General features: G+C 46.3%; 1 protein-coding gene across 1 annotated transcript in view; it reads left to right on the top strand.

Moving 5' to 3' along the window:
* The window catches only part of EMB2016 (mRNA methyltransferase EMB2016), a 123232-nt gene extending 104225 nt beyond the window's left edge, over positions 1-19007 (top strand). The window contains exons 23-26 of the mRNA XM_087382883.1: positions 12659-12999; positions 13166-13319; positions 16765-18798; positions 18930-19007. Coding sequence (XP_087239009.1) covers positions 12659-12999; positions 13166-13319; positions 16765-18798; positions 18930-19007 — 2607 coding nt within the window. The remainder of the gene's footprint in view (positions 1-12658; positions 13000-13165; positions 13320-16764; positions 18799-18929) is intronic.
* The last annotated feature ends 232 nt before the right edge of the window (positions 19008-19239 follow it).

The raw sequence follows: 19239 nt of genomic DNA, 5'->3' as shown, positions 1-19239 counted from the left end.
CCGCTAACATCTGCGAGGATGTCAGTGCTAGCCACGGTAATCGTGCTCTGCCTGCTGCTGAGTCTCCGAGCGCCCTGATCCTATGCAAGTACGTAACTGATTGAAATGCTGCATCTAGCGCTAGGGGTGTAGCTCCGAACTCTGCGAACGTAATCTGATGCGGTACCGTGGGCTTCGCTCTGATCAATCTGGAGAACATGATGATCTGTAACCTCTCTACTCGTCTCCAATCTGCAACCCTGAGATCTCCTGCCCAAAAGGGGCTAGCATACATGACTGCAGGTCTCACCAGCGTATCGAAAAGTAAGGACTTCGTGTCGGGATGCTGAAAATGTGACTGTGCACACTGCCTCTCGAGAAGAGCCAAGGCGGCATACCCTCTACTGATCCTATCTCGTGCTGCATGCGTCATGGTGAAGACTGGACCTCTAAATGTGGCACCCAAATATGTATACTCCCTAACTAGCTCCACCTCCTGCCCATCAAATGTGAAAGAGAACTCGCCTCTCCTATAAACCTGGTATGACGTGTTGAAGACCATGACTTTGGTCTTCCCAAGGTTTACAGACAACCCTCTGTCCTGACAAAAGCTGTGGAGTGCATGGAGATGTGCCTGTAAACCCTGCTGGGAGGAAGAAATAAGAACCACGTCATCTCCATAGAGGAGAATCGGTATCGTGGATCCTGCCAGTAAAGAACCTGTACCACCCATCGTCTGTATGTACATCTCTAACTCATCGATATAGAGACCAAAGAGTGTCGGAGACAAAGGACACCCCTGCTTCACCCCTATCGTACTGCGTACTTCCGCTGACAGCCCCGCCCGTGTCCTGACTCTACCTGTGACTCTCTCATACAAGGCCATGATCGCCCATTGAATCTCCCCATTGAATCCCAAGTCACGAAGTCGCTGGAAGAGTCTGAAACGCGGCACAGTGTCAAATGCCTTTCTGAAGTCCACGAAGCAACAATAGAGCCGTTGCTTACGTGACTTCGCCTCCTCAATCAAAGCCCTGAGTGTGAAGATATGATCTAGAGTCGAGTGCTCTGCACGAAATCCTGCCTGCCCTCTAGCTCTCATGCCTGTCGCCTCGGCATGGTCATTTATATGTCCTTCTAGAATGGTCGCATAAATCTTGGCCATGACATGGCCAATCATAATGGTCCTGTAGTTCGACGCCTCCAAAGGATCCCCCGACTTGTGTATGGGTACTATGGTATTTTCTAGCCAACTAGGTGGAAGACCTGTACAAATGGACTCGTTAAAAAGACGGGAGAGGACTGTAGCTAAGGCATCAATCCCATGGATTACATACTCCGCTTGCAATCCATCATGGTCCTTAGCTCTCCCAGTCTTCAAACGATGAGCTGCTGCTCGGACACTATTGGATGAGAATAAGGCAGAGGAGGTGGGTCTAGGCACATGGGATAAGTCGATCTGTGGCTGGTCTGGAATATCATATAAAGTGGAAGTATAGGCAAGCCAAACCTGCGGGTCTGTAAGAGGAGTTTGAGATTTCAAGCGAAGGAATTTCTTCCAGAATTCCTTGGAATCACAGCTGAAAAGTAAACTTCTCAGCTCCTCCTCATTCCGGGCTAGAAATTGGCACTTTTTGCGTCGCACCAAACGCTTGTAACTCTTCTTGGTCTCAATGAGGAGGGGAGACTTCTCCTGTGTCTCAAGGCGAAGCTTCCTGCGGAGTTCTTTACACTCCTCATCATACCATCCATTACAAGGCACAAGACCGACTGGTGGAGGACTGGATGTGTGGCAAGTGACGGGGAAGGACTTGTGGGCTGCTGAGATGATGGAGGTATGTACAAGGTCCCACCGATCCTGTGTGGAGGGTAGGGCATCGAGAAGGTGCGGACGGAGAAGACCACTCAGGTGCTGGCTATAAATATCATCAAACTGGTGGTCAAAATGAACCTCATAGTATGGCTGACGCTCATGATGTCTAGAAGGGGGGGCATGAGGAATCTGGGTAAGAATAAAGTGCAGACGTGCATGATCGGCTGAAGGCATAAAAGGGTCGACTGTGAGGTTATGTACAAAAGGGATTAAAGTCGGGGGACCCAAGACGTAATCAATGACGCTCGTACCACCACCCGCGAAGGGAAAACATGTGGCTGTGGATGAATGCGGCCACTGTCGAAGTCCATTATAAATGACCATGCCGTGCGATGAGAGAAGCTCCAATAGGCGATGTCCCTGATCTGTCACCTCTACCCCTCTATCTGAAGATAAGCGTGGAAAACTCTCATCTGGGGCAGCTGGAACTAAGACTGGATCCTCAGCAAAGTCCAAAATCTCTGCCTGTCTGTCTGATGTCCTCGCGTTGAAGTCTCCTAAAAGGATGACCTCTCCGCGGCGTGAGTACTCCAATACATCGGCTGACAAATCCTCAAAAGGTGACTGTCCTGGTCCATCTGAGGCATAACGAGACTGTCTCGGGGGAAAGTAGCATACTGCAATAAACAAGTCTCTCAGGGGGGGTCTCTTGATCCGTACCCAAAGATATCTGGCCCGATGGTCTCTGCTCATGACTGTGAGATGCTCTCTATAAAGAACTGCCACACCGCCAGATCCTCTGACTCCTCCTGATCGTCTAGTCTGCTGTCGAAAGACAGACTCCCAGGCATACCCTGTCACCTGCGGCAAGCCTCTCTCTGGGCTCTCATGGGTCTCTGTAAAGAAGACGATGTCCTGATCAAAAAAGGCCTCTCGTAAGTTGCCAGGCTGAGCTGTGAGGGAACCATTACAGTTCCAAACTGCGAAACTCAAGCTATCTGGCAGACTACGTGTCCCATAGGCCTCGTGTCGTCAACTGTGGGCTCCAGCCGGTCTAGATCGCATAGCTCCTATCAAAAGTCTGCCCTCTCTGATCACGGCCCACTTGCCCTCACGACGGGCAACATCCCTCTGTGCAATGAGACGTCTATGCTCCTCCCACTGAAGAGCTGTAAGGTCCTCATCCATGTGAATCTGTGGATGGTCCCTCAATCTGGATCTCCTTCGTAATACTGCGAGACGGGCCAACTTAGAGAGAGAGAGAGAGTGTGCAGTACAGGACAAGTCGAAGAAGAAGTCACGTCAACTTAGATAGATAAGGTTCCTAAACACAAGTACAAAGTACTTGTATCTAGGCCTAGGACTAAGTGTCCTAGGTGTCATATAGGACGAAGTGTCCTACATGGCATAGTAAGCACTAACACAATAAGTGCCTACACTTATGCCTACAAGGCACATACCATGGCCTATAGGGCATCACTAGAACCATCAAAAGATGGCCTACAAACACCCCTCCATGGGATGGGCTGAAGTACTCTGGAAACGTCTGAGAATACCTGGTAGTTTTTGGTCATGGTGGCACATGTTCATGAAAAGGATATAGCCACCTATGAATGTACAAGGAATGTCAGATCATGTAACAAAGGGAACCAAGTTTAAAGCCTGTCGGAAGACTTCGAACTTGGGACGAGGAAGTGCCTTTGTAAACATATCTGCGATGTTGTCCTCTGTGGGAAGATAGGACAACTCTATGTCGCCTGCTGACAACCGCTCCCGAACATAATGATAGTGAACTTCAATATGCTTGGTACGCGCATGAAACACTGGGTTACGCGCAATGGCCAAAGCACTCTGGCTGTCAGTGTAGACAATAGTGGAGGATGTCTGGCAAATACCAAGATCTGTAAGTAACTGTCGAAGCCAAACACACTCTACTGTAGCGGTGAAGGCTGCCCTGTACTCAGCCTCACAACTAGACGTGGCAACTGTCGGTTGCTTCTTGCTGAGCCAAGAAATACATGAATTGCCAAGCAAAAAACAATTGCCAGTATGTGACACTCTAGTGTTGGAACATCCTGCCCAGTCACTATCCGTGTAAGCATGCATGGTAAGTGAACCCTGATCACCATAGAAGAGGGCTAAATCCTGAGTGCCTCTGAGATATCTGAAGACTCTCTTCACTGCCTGCCAATGCTGTGAACTGGGCATGTGCATGAATCTGCTGAGCTGAGATACTGCATACTGCAAGTCAGGTCTGGTGTGACATAAATAAATAAGGCATCCAACAGCCTGCTGATAAAGAGTGATATCACATGGTGGGCTCCCATCATGAGCTGAGAATTTGAAGCCACGGTCCACTGGAGTAGAGATTGGCTTGCAATCCTCAAACTGAAAACGATCAAGGAGCTGTCCAATATACTTGGACTGAGACATCATGATACCCCCCTCAACATGAGCAAACTGAATGCCCAAATAATAATGGAGCTGTCCCATGTCTGACATGTCAAAAATCTGCTGCAAGTCAGCCTTGAAAGCTGCAATTTGCTGAGTATCTGGGCCCGTGAGAAGCATATCATTCACATATAAAATCAGCACTAAAAAATCAGATCCACTCCCACGGAAATAAAGAGTGGGTTCTGTGGGACTATTCTGAAAACCAAGGGATAGTAAGTGTGCATGAATTTTGGCATACCATGCCCTGGGTGCCTGCTTCAAACCATAAAGGGCTTTTCTAAGCTGGCATACCTTATTTTCAGAATTAACAACCTCAAAACCAGGAGGTTGAGTGACATAGACTTCTTCCTGCAGATCCCCATGAAGAAAGGCAGTCTTGATGTCAAGTTGGTGCACTTGCCAATGATGATGGGCTGCAATGGCAATGACACATCGAATGGTAGTAATCCTGGATGTGGGAGCAAATGTCTCTTCAAAGTCAATGCCTTGTTGTTGGGCATACCCTTTTGCAACAAGACGGGCTTTGTATCGATCTATGCTGCCATCAGATTTTCTTTTTAATTTGTAGACCCACCGCGTTCCAATGGCATGCTTGCCAGGTGGGAGATCTACTAATTCCCAAGTGTCATTTTTGGCAATAGATTGTAACTCAGCTTTCATTGCATCCATCCACTCTTTGCTGTCAAAAGCATCTTTATGGCACAAAGGCTCTTCATTGCAAGCTGTAGCAAGGAGTGCAAACTCAAGAAAGTGACCATGCTGTCTATTCCTTGGGGCAGCAAAAGGCTGATCTTGTTTCCTGTCCCTCAATGTATCAAGAAGCCATCTGGGAACTTGCCTTTGCTGTCTATTAACAGCTCTTTCCTCAATGACTGCATCATGAGTAATGGGATCATTTTGTGCCGGAAGAGAAACCTGCAAATCAGCATGAGGTTGAGGCTGATTATTGCTTTGTGGAGGGCCTGCAGGAGGCGCATGTTGCTGCTCCAAATCCTCTTTTGATGATGGTAGAGGTAACCAAGATTCAAAGGCATCAAACATGTCAATATCTGGCTTTGCTTTGCAGTCCACAAGAGGAGAAGCTGAATGTTCAGCAAAGATCACATCTCTACTGACAATAATCTTCCCAGTATTTGGTTGATATAACCGATACCCTCTGCTCTCCTGGCTGTAACCAATGAATATGCATTTGATTGCCTTGTCATCAAGCTTATGTCTCAGCTGAGATTGTACATGAACATATGCAAGAGACCCAAAAACTTTCATGTGTGAAAGTGAAGGCTTCCTGCCTTTCCATGCTTCATAAGGTGTAATAGTCTTTAGTGCTCGTGTAGGTGATCTATTCAGCACATAGTTGGCACACATTACTGCATCAAGCCAAAATTTATTGGGCAAAGACTTGGCCTTAAGCATGCATCTGACCATCTCCATTGTGGAGGTTTTTCCTTTCAGAAACAGGATTCTGCTGAGGAGTGTGAGGAGTAGTGCATGAGTGAATAATGCCCCATGAGGAAAGAAATGCATCAAACTCCTTTGACATATACTCACCCCCCCTATCTGTGTTGAGGGTGACAAGCTTGCATCCTGATTCATTCTCAACCATATTCAGCCATCTCTGAAAGCATAAGAAAGCTTCAGATTTGGCCTTTAAAGGATATACCCAGCAATACCTAGTGAAATCATCAATGAGAGTCATGAAATACTTGTATCCTCCAATGGCATTTGTCCTCATTGGGCCACAGACATCACTGTGTACTAGCTGCAATTTCCTTTGTGAGAGTTTTGGGCAATTCTTTTGAAAAGGAAATCGATGCATCTTACCCAAAAGACAACCCTCACACACATGTTTAGAAACTGTGTGAGTCTGAGGTACATCATTAGCCATCTGCTGTGAATGTAGCTTTGCAAGAGCTCTATAATTGAGATGGCCCATTCTCTCATGCCACAGATGAGTTTCAGCAAGCTGTGAATTTGAAATAGCCAATGCTTCGGTATAAAGTGCAGCTGCATGATGATCAAGGTGATAAAGTCCTTTTCGCAAAGTGCCAGTGAGAACTATGGCATTGTCATCACGAAGATCATATACTAGGAATCTGTAGCCATCAAAAATTACTCTGAAACCTGAAGTAGCAATTGCTGAAATTGAAATCAAGTTGACTTCAATTCCAGGCACAAAAAGAACATTTGTCAGAGTGACAGGATGGCTGGAAATGGATGTGAGCTGCACATCTCCAACTCCTTTTACAGCATATGAAGCATTATTGGCACATGTAACAGTCCCCCCTCGAGGTGCATCAGCTAAAGAATGAAACAACTGTCTGCAAGACGTGACATGCTTGGAAGCACCACTATCAAAGTACCAGGACTGAGCATCATTAGAAGTAAAAAGTGCATCAGCTTTGGAGGGATCAAATGAGCAATGGACAGCCCATGCCCAATCATCCTGAAGAGCATGTGCATGTGAAGCATCTGATGGCTCATGGGATTCAATGGCATGTGAGGCATTAGCTGTCAATCATGCTTTCTTTTTCTCCAAAGCAATGCGCTTCCTGCATTCTGAAATGTCATGTCCAGGCTTGCGACAGTAGTTGCATCTTTTCTTCTTTCCTTTATCTGCTGTATTTTTAGATGCAGGGGAGGAATTACAGCTGCTATGTGTAGAGGAATTGCAGCTGCTATGCGCAGATTTTGGCTTGTTCATAGGCTTGGGAGCCTTGCCTCTTCCTGTTTGTTGTGAAGCAAATGCATGATCAGGAATAATGGCTTGTCTGTTAGCTCTACTTTGCTCTTCCTGCAAAAGCAAAGTGACAAGCTGATCAAAAGAATAGTGGTCTGGATTACCCATGGCCACTAATCGAAGGGTTATATCAAACCCTTGATATGTATCTGGTAGTCCATTCAATGTAGTACTGACAAGCTGTGAATTTGGCACCACTTCATCAATGTTGGCAAGTTGTTCCATGAGGTCCTTGACCTTTGTCAAATATGCATCCATTGACTCACCTTCATTCATATTCACTTCCTGTAATTGCCTTCTCAAATATGCAACACGAGCTTCATTGCGAATCTGATATAGAGAAGCCAATTTATCCCAAGCATCCTTTGCTGTCCTGCAAGAACGGATGTGTGGAATAATGATTCTCTTGCATGATAAAGCAATGCATGAATGTCCATTTGCATCTCTTGCATCCCATCTAGACTGTTCTTGAGTTGGAAGAGCAACAGCAGGAGTGCTAGAGGAAGAGGCATCAGGAGAAGTACCACCTGCAGAAGGTGCAGCAGTAGAAACAACCACTGAAGGATTGGCTGGCCTCAGATCAGCCCCAGAAACAATATTCCACAAATGCTTTGCAACAAGAATATGTTTCATGAGATAAGACCACATCGGATAGTTGGTGCCATCCAACTTATCATCTTCACGAAGAACTCCAAATAAATCTTGATTGTTCCCAGGCATAGCAACTGTGATAACTTGTAAAAGACCTGAAAAGCCAAAAGCCTCAAGGCTATCAGTGCAATAAGCTGGCTGTCCCAAAAATGACAGCAAATATCTGCAAATTTCTGACCCAAATCAAAGGGCAAATGCAGATCTGACCCAAATGTGACTGTGACAGGCAATGTTCACTGCAAAAACAGCAAATTTGGCAAAAGCCCCAAATTTATTGAGGGCAAATAAGCCAAAAAGAGGGCAAATTCAGAAAAGCCCCAAATCTTGCTGAAATTTCGCAAATGTGACCCAATGTATGCAAATTTGACTCAATGTCCTGCAAATGTAACTGAATGTCCTGCAATCTGATGCAAAAATAGCAAATTTGGCAAAAGCCCCAAATTTATTTAGGGCAAATAGGCCAAAAAGAGGGCAAATGTGTGAAAGCCCCAAATTTTGCAATGTCTTGCAAAAGCCCCAAATTGCAAATGTAGATTCCACTGTAAGTAAATTCGCACTTCGAAATTGTACAAAACACTCGGGGCAGGTACAAGCTGTACGGTCGGCTGTTCTGAAAGTACACGTGTACGGAATGCAGGTACAAGTTGTACGACGGCTGATCTGCAGGTGAACGTATGGAGTAGATGATCGTACGGAGCAGATGAACCTGTACAAAGTAGGTACGGTGCGAGTACACTTGTACGAAGAAGAGCGTACGGCTGTCACAGATACTTATTCCGTACGGCGATGCGCAGATGTACGGCGACGGGCAGTACGGTGTACAGTACGTAGCAGAACCGTACGGTTGTACGACGCGAATGCCACTGAAGGTACGTTGTACGGCGATGCAGCGTGCAGGTACAGTGCAGGTACCACCGAAGGTACGACGGAGCAAATAGCGATGAAGAGCCTCGAACCAGATCTGGGAGAGTGTCGACCAGCAGGGTAGAAAACTCTCCAATGAGCAATGGAGTATTCGGGGCTGAGGAGAGCTGGAAGGCTAGAGCAATACCTGCTCTGATACCACTGTAGATGCTAAACGAAGAGAGAGAGAGAGTGTGCAGTACAAGACAAGTCGAAGAAGAAGTCACGTCAACTTAGATAGATAAGGTTCCTAAACACAAGTACAAAGTACTTGTATCTAGGCCTAGGACTAAGTGTCCTAGGTGTCATATAGGACGAAGTGTCCTAGGTGTCATATAGGACGAAGTGTCCTACATGGCATAGTAAGCACTAACACAATAAGTGCCTACACTTATGCCTACAAGGCACATACCATGGCCTATAGGGCATCACTAGAACCATCAAAAGATGGCCTACAGGTATGCTGGCCCCCATGTGTATCCACACTACAGGCAAAGGCCGCTCTTGGCTTTAAAGAGTCTCTGTGTAGAAAACTACATCACGTCCTATGTATGACTCCAAGAAGTTCTTGGGTCTGAACATAAAGTACCATTGCAGTTCCAACCTGTGCAGGCCAGGGTTGATAGACCCCATCTTCTATGCATGGGGATCCCTAGATGCCAGTTGGGGACCCATCAAGAGGCGTCCATCTCAAACCACTAGCCACTTCTCCTCCCTGCAAGCGATGTCTTGCTGCTGTAGGAGGGTACGCCTCTTCTCTAGCTATAACAGTGTGAGGAGCTCATCCATATGTGGAACTATCTGCCTTACTAATGCTGCAAATTAGACCACAGAGAGAGAGAGAGAGAGAGAGAGAGAGAGAGAGAGAGAGAGAGAGAGAGAGAAGGAAAGAAAGAAAGAAAGTTTATTAATGTCCACTGGAGACCTAAAAGGTCTATGGGGATCAATCTATCCAGTATCAGGTACAAACTGAAAACAAGTCAGTCTCGGAGTTGGGACACAGAAACTCAAAAACCGAAGCCCGACACAGTGATGGCTCTTTGGTGAGCTGTGAAGATATCTCATATGTGTGTTTGTCGAGCTGTCTTGCGCTGCGGTGGGGGATGCGGTCTTCTCGCTCTCTGAACTCTCTAGGCTATGTCCAGAGTGACCCCTCGTCTTTGTCGGTCCCCCCTAAGGAAAGCTGTGATAGGTCGGATCTCAATAGAATGTGCTGTGGGCATTCTCCGTCGCGCATGTGGTCTTTGCTTCCCTCTCTCGGTGGTACCGTGTCGGTTGCTAATCTAGGCTGCTCTCATGTCGGCTAGTTGCTGCTCCTCCACTCTGATGTGTCCTGGGGCTGACTCAAGTGTATAGAAGTCTGTGACGTGTCGTTGTGCCGGGTCAGCCTCTATGTCCTGTGCTGGCCATCCCCTGCTGCTCTTTGATTTGTTGCAGTAGTGTCTCCCTGTGCCGACGCATCTCCATCAGATAGAGCCCAATACAGACCTAGTCATGGAAGTGGATCAGTCGCAATAGAAGACCGAAGCCACTCCCCTCCAAGTAGAGATAGTGGGAACGCCATTGGATCTCATAGTAAATTGGGCAAACAAAAAGAAAATGCTCACTTGTCTCAACCGCCCCCAACGTACATAGCATGCAGACCCGCTGCTCTCTGAGAATACCTGGTGCTGTCCCTGCCTCAATCCTCAACTGATGGGATGAAACCTGCATTTGACCAATGGCAATCCTCAGTGCATGGGAGACTCCTCTGTCCTCGAGATAATGGGGTTTGATGATGAATCCTTCCTCCGATACTCTCAAGAAGTGGTCGTGGTAGAACTGGGTCTTGATAGGGAGCTCTTGGTCCCCCCCCCCCAAAGTTCAAGATGTATGAAGCTGGAGGAGGTCTAACCATGTAATACGGTTGATCCCATCTCATGGGATCGACTCAGGAGGCCCGTTGAAAAGGGGGAAGCCTGTCCATCTGGATACTGTGCCTGCAAGCCATGCAATATGCATGCATACCATGTGTCATCCCTACCTTTGCTAGTGGTATAGGTGGCTTCCCCTGCGCTAGGAACCCCCACCCAGTGGTCGGGTCTCCTTCTCGAAAAGATCTGACAATCTCATCCATCCTGTGTGTGAGAAAGACCCACCTCTTGCGGCGTGTTAGTTGTCAAAAAATCCTATGTGCCTCAGATGATGTCAAATGCCCTAAGGTCTGCTCCTGTATGATGTAGGCTCTCGCATCTCTGTACTCGGTATCAAACCAAGGGTTTTTAAGCATTTTTCCATCTCGGACTGGTGTGGATCGGGTCGTGGGAAAGGATCTATTGGCATCGTCCTGTACCACTGAGACAAATGCGTTCGAGGTACGTGCAAGGTCTATGTCATCGTCGAGTAGGGTTAGGAGTGCTCTGGCTAAGTGACTCACGTACACTGGGTCAAGGGCACGGTCAAAGTGGATTTGGACACGTGCAGGTGTGATGGGGGCTCTCCCTATGGGTGGCATAGTAGCAGAGACATGGAAGGCCAAGTATGAGTAGTGGGCTCCAAGTGGGGGCGGGGGGTACAATGAAATCGTGTATCCGTGAGACAGAAGCTAGTCCATTGTACTTGGCCCACCGCCATGTGGGAAACATGTGAGTCCTCCAGACAATGGCCATCTCTGAAGACATTATAGATGATCAAGTCATGGACTACCCCCAAATCAAGTAGATGCTGCCCATATCTTGTCACTTGTGGGGCATCTGCAGAGTGTCTCAGTATCCCTAGCTCAGCTGCATCTAGTTCTGGGACTATGTGGGGATCTCTTTCATATGTGAAGTCAAGTAGACCCACCTGTCTGCTCTCCTGTCTGCGTATTGAAGTCTCCAAGCAGGAGGGTGTCTCTTTGTCTAGAGAAATCCGTGATGTCATCATGGATCGTCTCATATGGGTTGTGTTCCTCTGCGACGGTGACCTCTCGTGCATAGGAAGACGTATCTGGAGGAAAGTAGCATATCGCCATCAAGATAGGTTGGGCATGCGGAAGTTGAACTCGTATCCACCTGTGTCGTGCATGCTCCTCTCGTCGTACCATAGATATGAGTGGCCTCAGGTGTGATTTGAATAGGACAGCTACCCCCTAGAGCCTCGCACTCCACTATATCTCCTCAACTCCCTCCTATGAGCTGACTCCCATTTATATCTTGTCACCGTGGGCAGTCCTCTCTCTGGGCTCAGTGCGTCTTAGTGTAAAAGATCATGTCCCTATCACTGTATGTTTCCAGGAAGCCTCTCGGATCGGACCATAATGTGCCATTACAATTCCATACTGCTATTTTCAATCCAGTGTGTACTCATTTCATGGGCTCGACACCGTCATAATTCTCCCTCTTCCTTCTCTTCGTTATCTTCCTTGTCTCCTCTATCTGGGATGGTCACTCTACCATCCCTATATGCTGCCCATCTCCCTGCTTCTCTTGCTGCCATTACTCGTACCATGCCTTCCCATCGATGCTCTTGTTGTAGGAGGGTGAGGTCATCATCTAGATAGATTCTGGTCCCTTTCAGAGTCGCTCCTGTGCTCATGAGAGTCTCCTTGTCCATGGCTATCCTGAACTTAAGCACTAGTGGCTTTGTAGGTGCTTCAGGTTTGCCTACCCTCTAGCCTATCTCGCATGTGAGATTGATGCCCATTTTTGTGAACAATACCTAGGCGTCTACCATCGGTGTGTCGTCCATTGGTAAGCCCCTCACCAGGACATTTAATGCCTTGCTGGCCTTTCTCTTTTCCTCCTTAAGTGCCGCTAAGATAAATTCTTTCTTTGTCCTTTTTGACCACATCCTTCCATTCCAACATCTTGGCTTCCCCTTTGTTGATTTGTTGCTTCAATTCAGCGCGTGTGCCTTGCATTGTTTCTTGCATGGCTGCAATCTTCTTCTTGAGAGTGGCATTCTCTGTTCCATTGCTTTGCAGGTGCCTTCCGGGGTCACTTTCATATCCCTCATTTGTTGTACTTCAAGCTCCAATGCATTTATTCTGTCTTGGAGCTTGTTTTTTTTCAGATATCCATTCAGCCTTTCCTTTTCCCATTGAGAGAGAGAGAGAGAGAGAGAGAGAGAGGAGATAACGTTTTTGTTGGTTTGGAATGTAGTCTGCACCTATGGGTGAAGAGCTGGAAATTGCAGCTGAGTCAATGGGCAAGTTTGTAAGTCACCAGCTTGGTCGTGCTGCATTTGCGTCTATAGCGCTTTCAATCAAGACAACCTTGTCTCTTCCATTTGGTTCCCAGAAGGAACCTTCATCTATGGATGTTATGGATGATGATTTACAAGATACTGGGCATCACATTGCAGAGAGCAAGGGCTTCTCCTTTGTACCTTTTTGCAGACGTTTGGCAATTGATTTGGCTGAAAATGTAGATTCATTGGTGATTATGGGTATTATAGACCACTTTTCTCTGGCAGCCATCCAATTGTCTGCTGCTGGTAGGAGGTAAGATTTGTTTTCCACCTTGGATTTCCATAGATAAACTTGAGGTGATGAGGTTGAAGCATTCTCAAGTGAATTAGCTCAATGCATGTTTATGAAACTCTCAGTTCCTTAAAGTTTGTAATTGTTTTGCTGTACAACATTTCTCTAAGAGGGTTTTCTCTTGCAGTGTTTGTGGTCTTGGTGCTTTGCAGTTGTTATTTGAAATGGACAAAATGGAGACAAAGGAGGTCCTCAGTTCTATTTTGATCCTTTTGAAGAACAGAGCAGAGGGTATTCAAGGCGAAAACTGCAGAGAAATCATAAAGATTGCATGCCAAAAGGTTGCTTCCTTTCTATAGTGTGCATGTGTACTTCCGCGTGGGTCTCTGCGGTGGCTGGCTGGCTGGGCTGTGCATGTGGGTGTGGTGTGTTTGGGAATGTGCATGTGAATGTGTGTGCACAGTGTGTGTGTGTGTGTTCTCATGCGTGTATATGTGGACCCATGTCTTCACACATGGCAACAGGGTGCCTCTGATGTGTGCGTATGCTCTACATCTTAGGAGTACATGCTGCTTATTTTCTACCTCCCGTGTGGGGCAGATTTTGCAGGTCCTTTCTTCTCTAGGGATCTTGAGTCTTGCCCCTCTCCATCTTTAGATTAGGTGCTCTTTAAACATTGATATATGTTTCCCGAGGTATTTTTGCATTCTGCAGCTGTCCATTGAGTAGATTTCCTGTTTGTACAATTGCATTTTTCCTTGGCTCTTGCTATAGTTTCTGTAGCATTTGTTTTGTCACTATCTCCCTAATTTCACATGCATCTTTTGGTATATCTGCATCTGTCATACCCCATGATTCCATCCACTTCATTCCCTCTTTGTGCCCTGCTGTGATTTGCATAGCTTCCATTGCCCTGTGTGTATCCTACTGGTATCCATCTTCTCAACTTTTTGAAGTCATGAAGTGACATAATGCCTCCCCTTCCAAAAGTATTGTTCCTGTTTCAGCTAGTAGGATGGGATAGGGTGTCTGTGTCTTAACCTCTAACCCTCCTATTAGGAAACGTTTATCTAAAGTTTCTATTCTTTGCTTGTATATCCGAGAGAGTCCACCTAGGCACCCGTAAAAGATTATTGTCTGCACAAGCATAGTATATAGAAACTCTCTCATTACCCGATTTCACAAATGCACCTTCCGGCATTTATTTTGGAAGCTGTATAAAGCTTTTGAGTCTCCCAGAATCATCCTCTCCACGCATTCCATTTATAGTTGTCTGTGAATTCCAGTCCAGATATTTATACGTGTTCATTGTTTCCAAGGGCTCTCCTTCAAAGGTGACATCAATGTGTTTATTACATGTCCCAATCACAATTACGTTTGTATTGTCTATATTGACCTGCAATTTCCCAATCAAGATCCTCACTACATGTGGGAGATAGATCCAACTATAGCTAGGGGGATTGGTAAAAACCCCCCTCCCGGTTCTCCAGGGGTCTTTGTAAAAGCTGAGTTTTATCGAAACCCGTGCTCTCCTCTTTGCTTGCAAACAAGATCTGATCTCTATGTTGTTGGAACTCAATAAGGATGCTGGCCACACGTCGTTCGCCAGGGTGCGCCAAGAAAACTCTGAGTGGGCAGAAACCGCCCCTGATAGACTATGGTGCCATCCACGGATCTTAGTACGGAGGGCATAGGAATGCAAAGTGCATACCACATGAATTGCAGATCTGTCTCTCGCGTGGAATGCCCTCTTTCTGCCTTGGCTTAACCTGTAGCCTGTGAGAAGATGCTTGGAATTTTCCAAGCGAGATCCTCCGTGCATGCGGGAGATGGATACAAGTGTAGGCCATGTTTCGGTAAAGCCCCAGTAACCTGCTGAGTTTCTTAGAAGGCTCTTTAGATACAAGCCAAGCCATGTATTGTGTGAAACTCTAAGATATCCTCCCTGATGACCTGGTTCACCTGATGGAGCCTCAAGGCTATCAGGAAATGGTGGTATTCTTTCCATGCGGAATCTAGAGCGTGCAAATCATCTGCATGTCCGAGCATACCATCTCCTCTGATCCCCAGCTGCCTCTAGTGCAACTGATGACAGCAAGACCATCCATGGCAATCTACGTCATCAGGATGTCGGTGGTGCCAAAGTCCCTGCTCTACAAAGATAGGTGACCATCGGAAAGACTGCATCAAGCTGTGAAGGAGTAGCCCCAAATTCTGCTACCAGCAATGTGATTTGGGATGGCTTGCTAGTACGGATCATCTAAGCAAGAAGCAGAACCTATAGTCTCGGGAAACAGTCTATGTCAAATAGATCTGTCTCCTTCTTTCAATACAGTGTTAGTAATGCCAGGAGCTTTTACCTCAGCCTCCCACCAGGGCTTCTTTTTGGGAGAATTTTGAGATTTCTGCTGATTGGCAGAAATCCTTTTGGAAGACACTCAAGAAATCCCTCAGGAATAGGATTTTGGATTTCTATTCATTTAGGGATTGCGGTGAACCAGCAGTGGAGGTCGAGGTTCAGATAGATCCACATGTATTTGTTGACTTTCTGCAGAGGAGTCTATTCATCAGTGCTTATGGGATTGCAGATAGGTGAGGCCCATTTGGATGGGGATCGCTAGACTATTGAGGACGTTTTTGTTTTTTGCTTTCTTCATGACATGGGGATCGGTAGCTTGGCTCTCCCTCTGGTGGCCTTAGGTGTTTTGCGAGAAACATGACTCTTGGGCTCTCTCGGCTCGAAGACACGGCGAGCATATCAGCACGGCATAGTTAGAGATCCAGATCGACGGAGGTTTTGGATGGCTCCCAGGTCCACTCAGTGCACATATTGGCTACTATCCAAACAAACGTAGTACACACCTCGGTAGCCATTTGGGGGAGCATACAACGATCTTCACGGGCAGCCTCTATCAGGAGGAATATATTCCTAAGGTAGTGGAGCATCTCCCCATACTTCTCGGAATCCCTCAACCTTGGATATTCTCTAGTTTTTCTAGAGGACGTCGATTTTACCCTATTTTAGGATATGTTTGTTTTTTTATGCCTCGCATGATGGAGTTCTCCCTTGAGTTTTCTCTCGGAGTTTCATTTATACTTAATAGAAGTCTTTTCTTTGGGGAAAGAAACATCATAAACAAAGTTGCCTTTTTAGTCTATTGACGTGAGGTCTCACCATACTTTTCATGAGATTCATATTTATTACTTAAGCATGGATTAGCTGAAAGGTTATTTGTTCAAACTTTCTTTGACCAGGCTCAAGTTGGGGCAACCTTAGCTCTTTGAAATGATCTAATGTGGTACGTTTTGGCTCTGATATAAGGTTGAAATGTAAAATGCATCCTGGTGGGGCTCTGTATCCTTTAACGTGGCAGCATTTGTATGGGTTGGAGTCGATAATCTTTGGAAACTCTTCGATGTGCTACCTTGGCAAGGTGTGTGATTACAGAATCTGTGGTAGTGTGAAGCACACTGACTCCAGGTCCTTTACACAGGGTCCTTTGTATGTGGTAGCCAAGCGCTTGCCCTTAAGTTGGAGTTCACAATTGTTCAACTTAGTATGTCACAAATTGTAGCTACACATTAAGATGTGCAATTCTAATTGTCAACGGAAGCATGGCTCGTACGTTTTAGTTTTCACTTGAATTTATCTGCACAGGATTTGGATAATTGAAAAGTGCAGATTCAAAACGAAGTATCTGTTGTGCCTGGAATTTAGTGGATCAGTTGTAATTATTGGAAAAAAAAGTTTGGACTGAGTTTCTGACAGTTTTTTTCCCTCCACAGGCTATTAAGACTGTCACTATCTTATTGCGCCTACTTGAAAATCTACCAGCGATCATATTTCTGGAAAAGAAGGTCAAAGTGGTGATAGATGGGCTCAATTCATTGCAGCCTCTTAAAGTTAACAAATCAAAGGCTGAAACAGTACCTCCACAATGGAGACTTCTTCCAGCACTGAATTGTGAGACAAAAGAAGTACAGACAAAGATGGAAAATGGATCTCTGGAAGAGATGGAGACCACACATGAAGAAACTCTAAAGGACAAATTTACTTGGGAATGTGCAGTTGTGTTATCTGATAAACTCTCTCTTCCTGGTGCAGCGGCAAAAAGAAAATCTGGTGGAACTGCTGATGGAGGGGGCAAGAAGCATCGTACAGATGGCGCCAGTGGACCACCTACAGATGTGGCATCAAGTGTCAATGGAAGTCTTACAGGACGGGGAAGTGGCACAGTATCGTCTGCATCAGCTTCATCCAGGAGGGATACTTTCAGGCAGCGCAAACCTAACACAAGCAGACCACCATCTATGCATGTTGATGATTATGTTGCTAGAGAAAGGGGCAATGAAACAATTACAGCTGTAAGTGGGGGCATTAATCAGCGTGGTGGATCAGGTGGAGGCAGGCCTCCATCTATCCATGTTGATGAATTTATGGCCAGACAACGTGATCGACAGCAAGTTGTGGGAGCATCTGCTGCAGTTGAGTCGCAAGTTGTGACTCTGTCACCTCCCCAATCTCAGTTACAACCTGTAAAAGTTGAGACTGCAAACAGTTCTGGAAGAAAGAGGCCAATACTTCTGGAGGAAGATGAGTTGCAGGATGTCGACATTGAGATAGATGGAGTTTCTGACACAGATGACTTGTTATCACTTTCTGTAGCAGATGAGCTCGTTTTACCTGCTCCTGTAGCACCCCCTCTGCTACCCGCTTTGTCACCGTCTCCTTCAATACCTGCAAGTGTAGCAGACGAGTCAGTTTTGACTGCTGCTGTGGCACCCCCTTTGCCACCGCCTTTACCACCACCTCCACCAATACCTGCCGGTGTTATACCGGAGAAATATGAAACTTCTTCTGGGATGGAGCAACGCCCATTTTCTTCAGCAAGTATGCCTGTTCCATCCTTTGACACATCAGCACAAGGCAACATGGGTTTTGCAGGTGGTCCCAAGCTGCCACCACTTCTTACAGATTACCCTAGAGGAATCTCTGAGAGCTCCTCAAACTCAATGGCAGCAGGACCACCGCCACCACCACCACCTCTGCCACCACCAGGACCATGGCACCCTGTTGAACCTGGCCTACGGCGTGTGGATCCATTACATGGGGCACAGTTAAATCCTCTTACATTTGGTACAGTTGCACAAGGTCACCTATCTGGTCCTCCAGCTGGAACAGGAACAAGGGTATCACATGCACCTTTACCCCCATGGTCAGGTATGTCTCTGGTTCCTGAAGAAGGTGGATCAACAGGCACTGGAAGACCACCACCACCCCTTCCTCCAACCCCCCCGCCATTTTCAAGCACACAAGTTTCTGTGCTTCAGGTACCTTCTGCAACTGCAAATACCATACAACAATCAGCTTCGTTGTATGCTCAAAACATTGGCAGGTTGCCATCTGAGAGTAGACCACTTTACACGCTACCATCGGGTGTCGATATGCCTTCCATTGACAATAGATTCACTACTTTTCCTCCATCTATGCTGGGACAAAGCTCAGCACCACAGTCACTTGCTTTGCCTTCCTCTTTTCAACCTCCTCTTCCTCCAGGGAGACCAAATATATCTCATGGCCCGCTGGTTTCAAGTACACCACCACAGCAGCAGCAACATTTTCATCAGTCGCAGATTTTACAACCTTCTCCACCTGCTCAACATTTAGAACAGACAGTTGCAGTAGCACAAGCACAGAACACACAGTTTCAACAGCAGGTGCATCAGGCACCTGCACAACCTCAATCTCAGCGGCCTCAGCAACAACAAGAATCTGGAAAACTACTTCAACAGATTCTAGCGTCCCCTGATGCAATCCAGGTATATGCAGTTGCACCTTGACATAGAGGGTCCCACCTGTCTTGCATATCAGATGATCTGTATTGTTGCTAGCTACAAAGGCCATGCATCTTTGCATCTGATGTTGGTTGTTTTGAGTGGCTGCTGTCCAGGATCTGCTGAAGGATCAAAACAAGCTCCAAAATCTGCTAGAACAGCATCCCAAACTTATATCTTTGCTTCAGGTTTGAAAACCTTTTATTTTCAATAAGCAGTATACGCTGCCGGTACTATTTTCAAGCCTTAATGCCACTAAAAGCAACATCTTAACAAAGTGGTTCTGTGTTGGTAACAAAAGGGACCAATAATAAGTAAATCAGCGCTGCCACTTAACAAAAAATTAACGGAAGACACATTGAATTACTGAAGAAACGATATTATGCTAGGGATTATAATTTAGCTTTTTGTTTTTGCACGTGCAAA

This window comes from Dipteris shenzhenensis, chromosome 12, assembly GCF_047967505.1.
Source record: "Dipteris shenzhenensis isolate YYH24624 ecotype China chromosome 12, Dip_SZ_1.0, whole genome shotgun sequence".
Taxonomy (NCBI): Eukaryota; Viridiplantae; Streptophyta; class Polypodiopsida; order Gleicheniales; family Dipteridaceae; genus Dipteris; species Dipteris shenzhenensis.
This window is presented reverse-complemented; position numbering and strand designations above follow the sequence as displayed.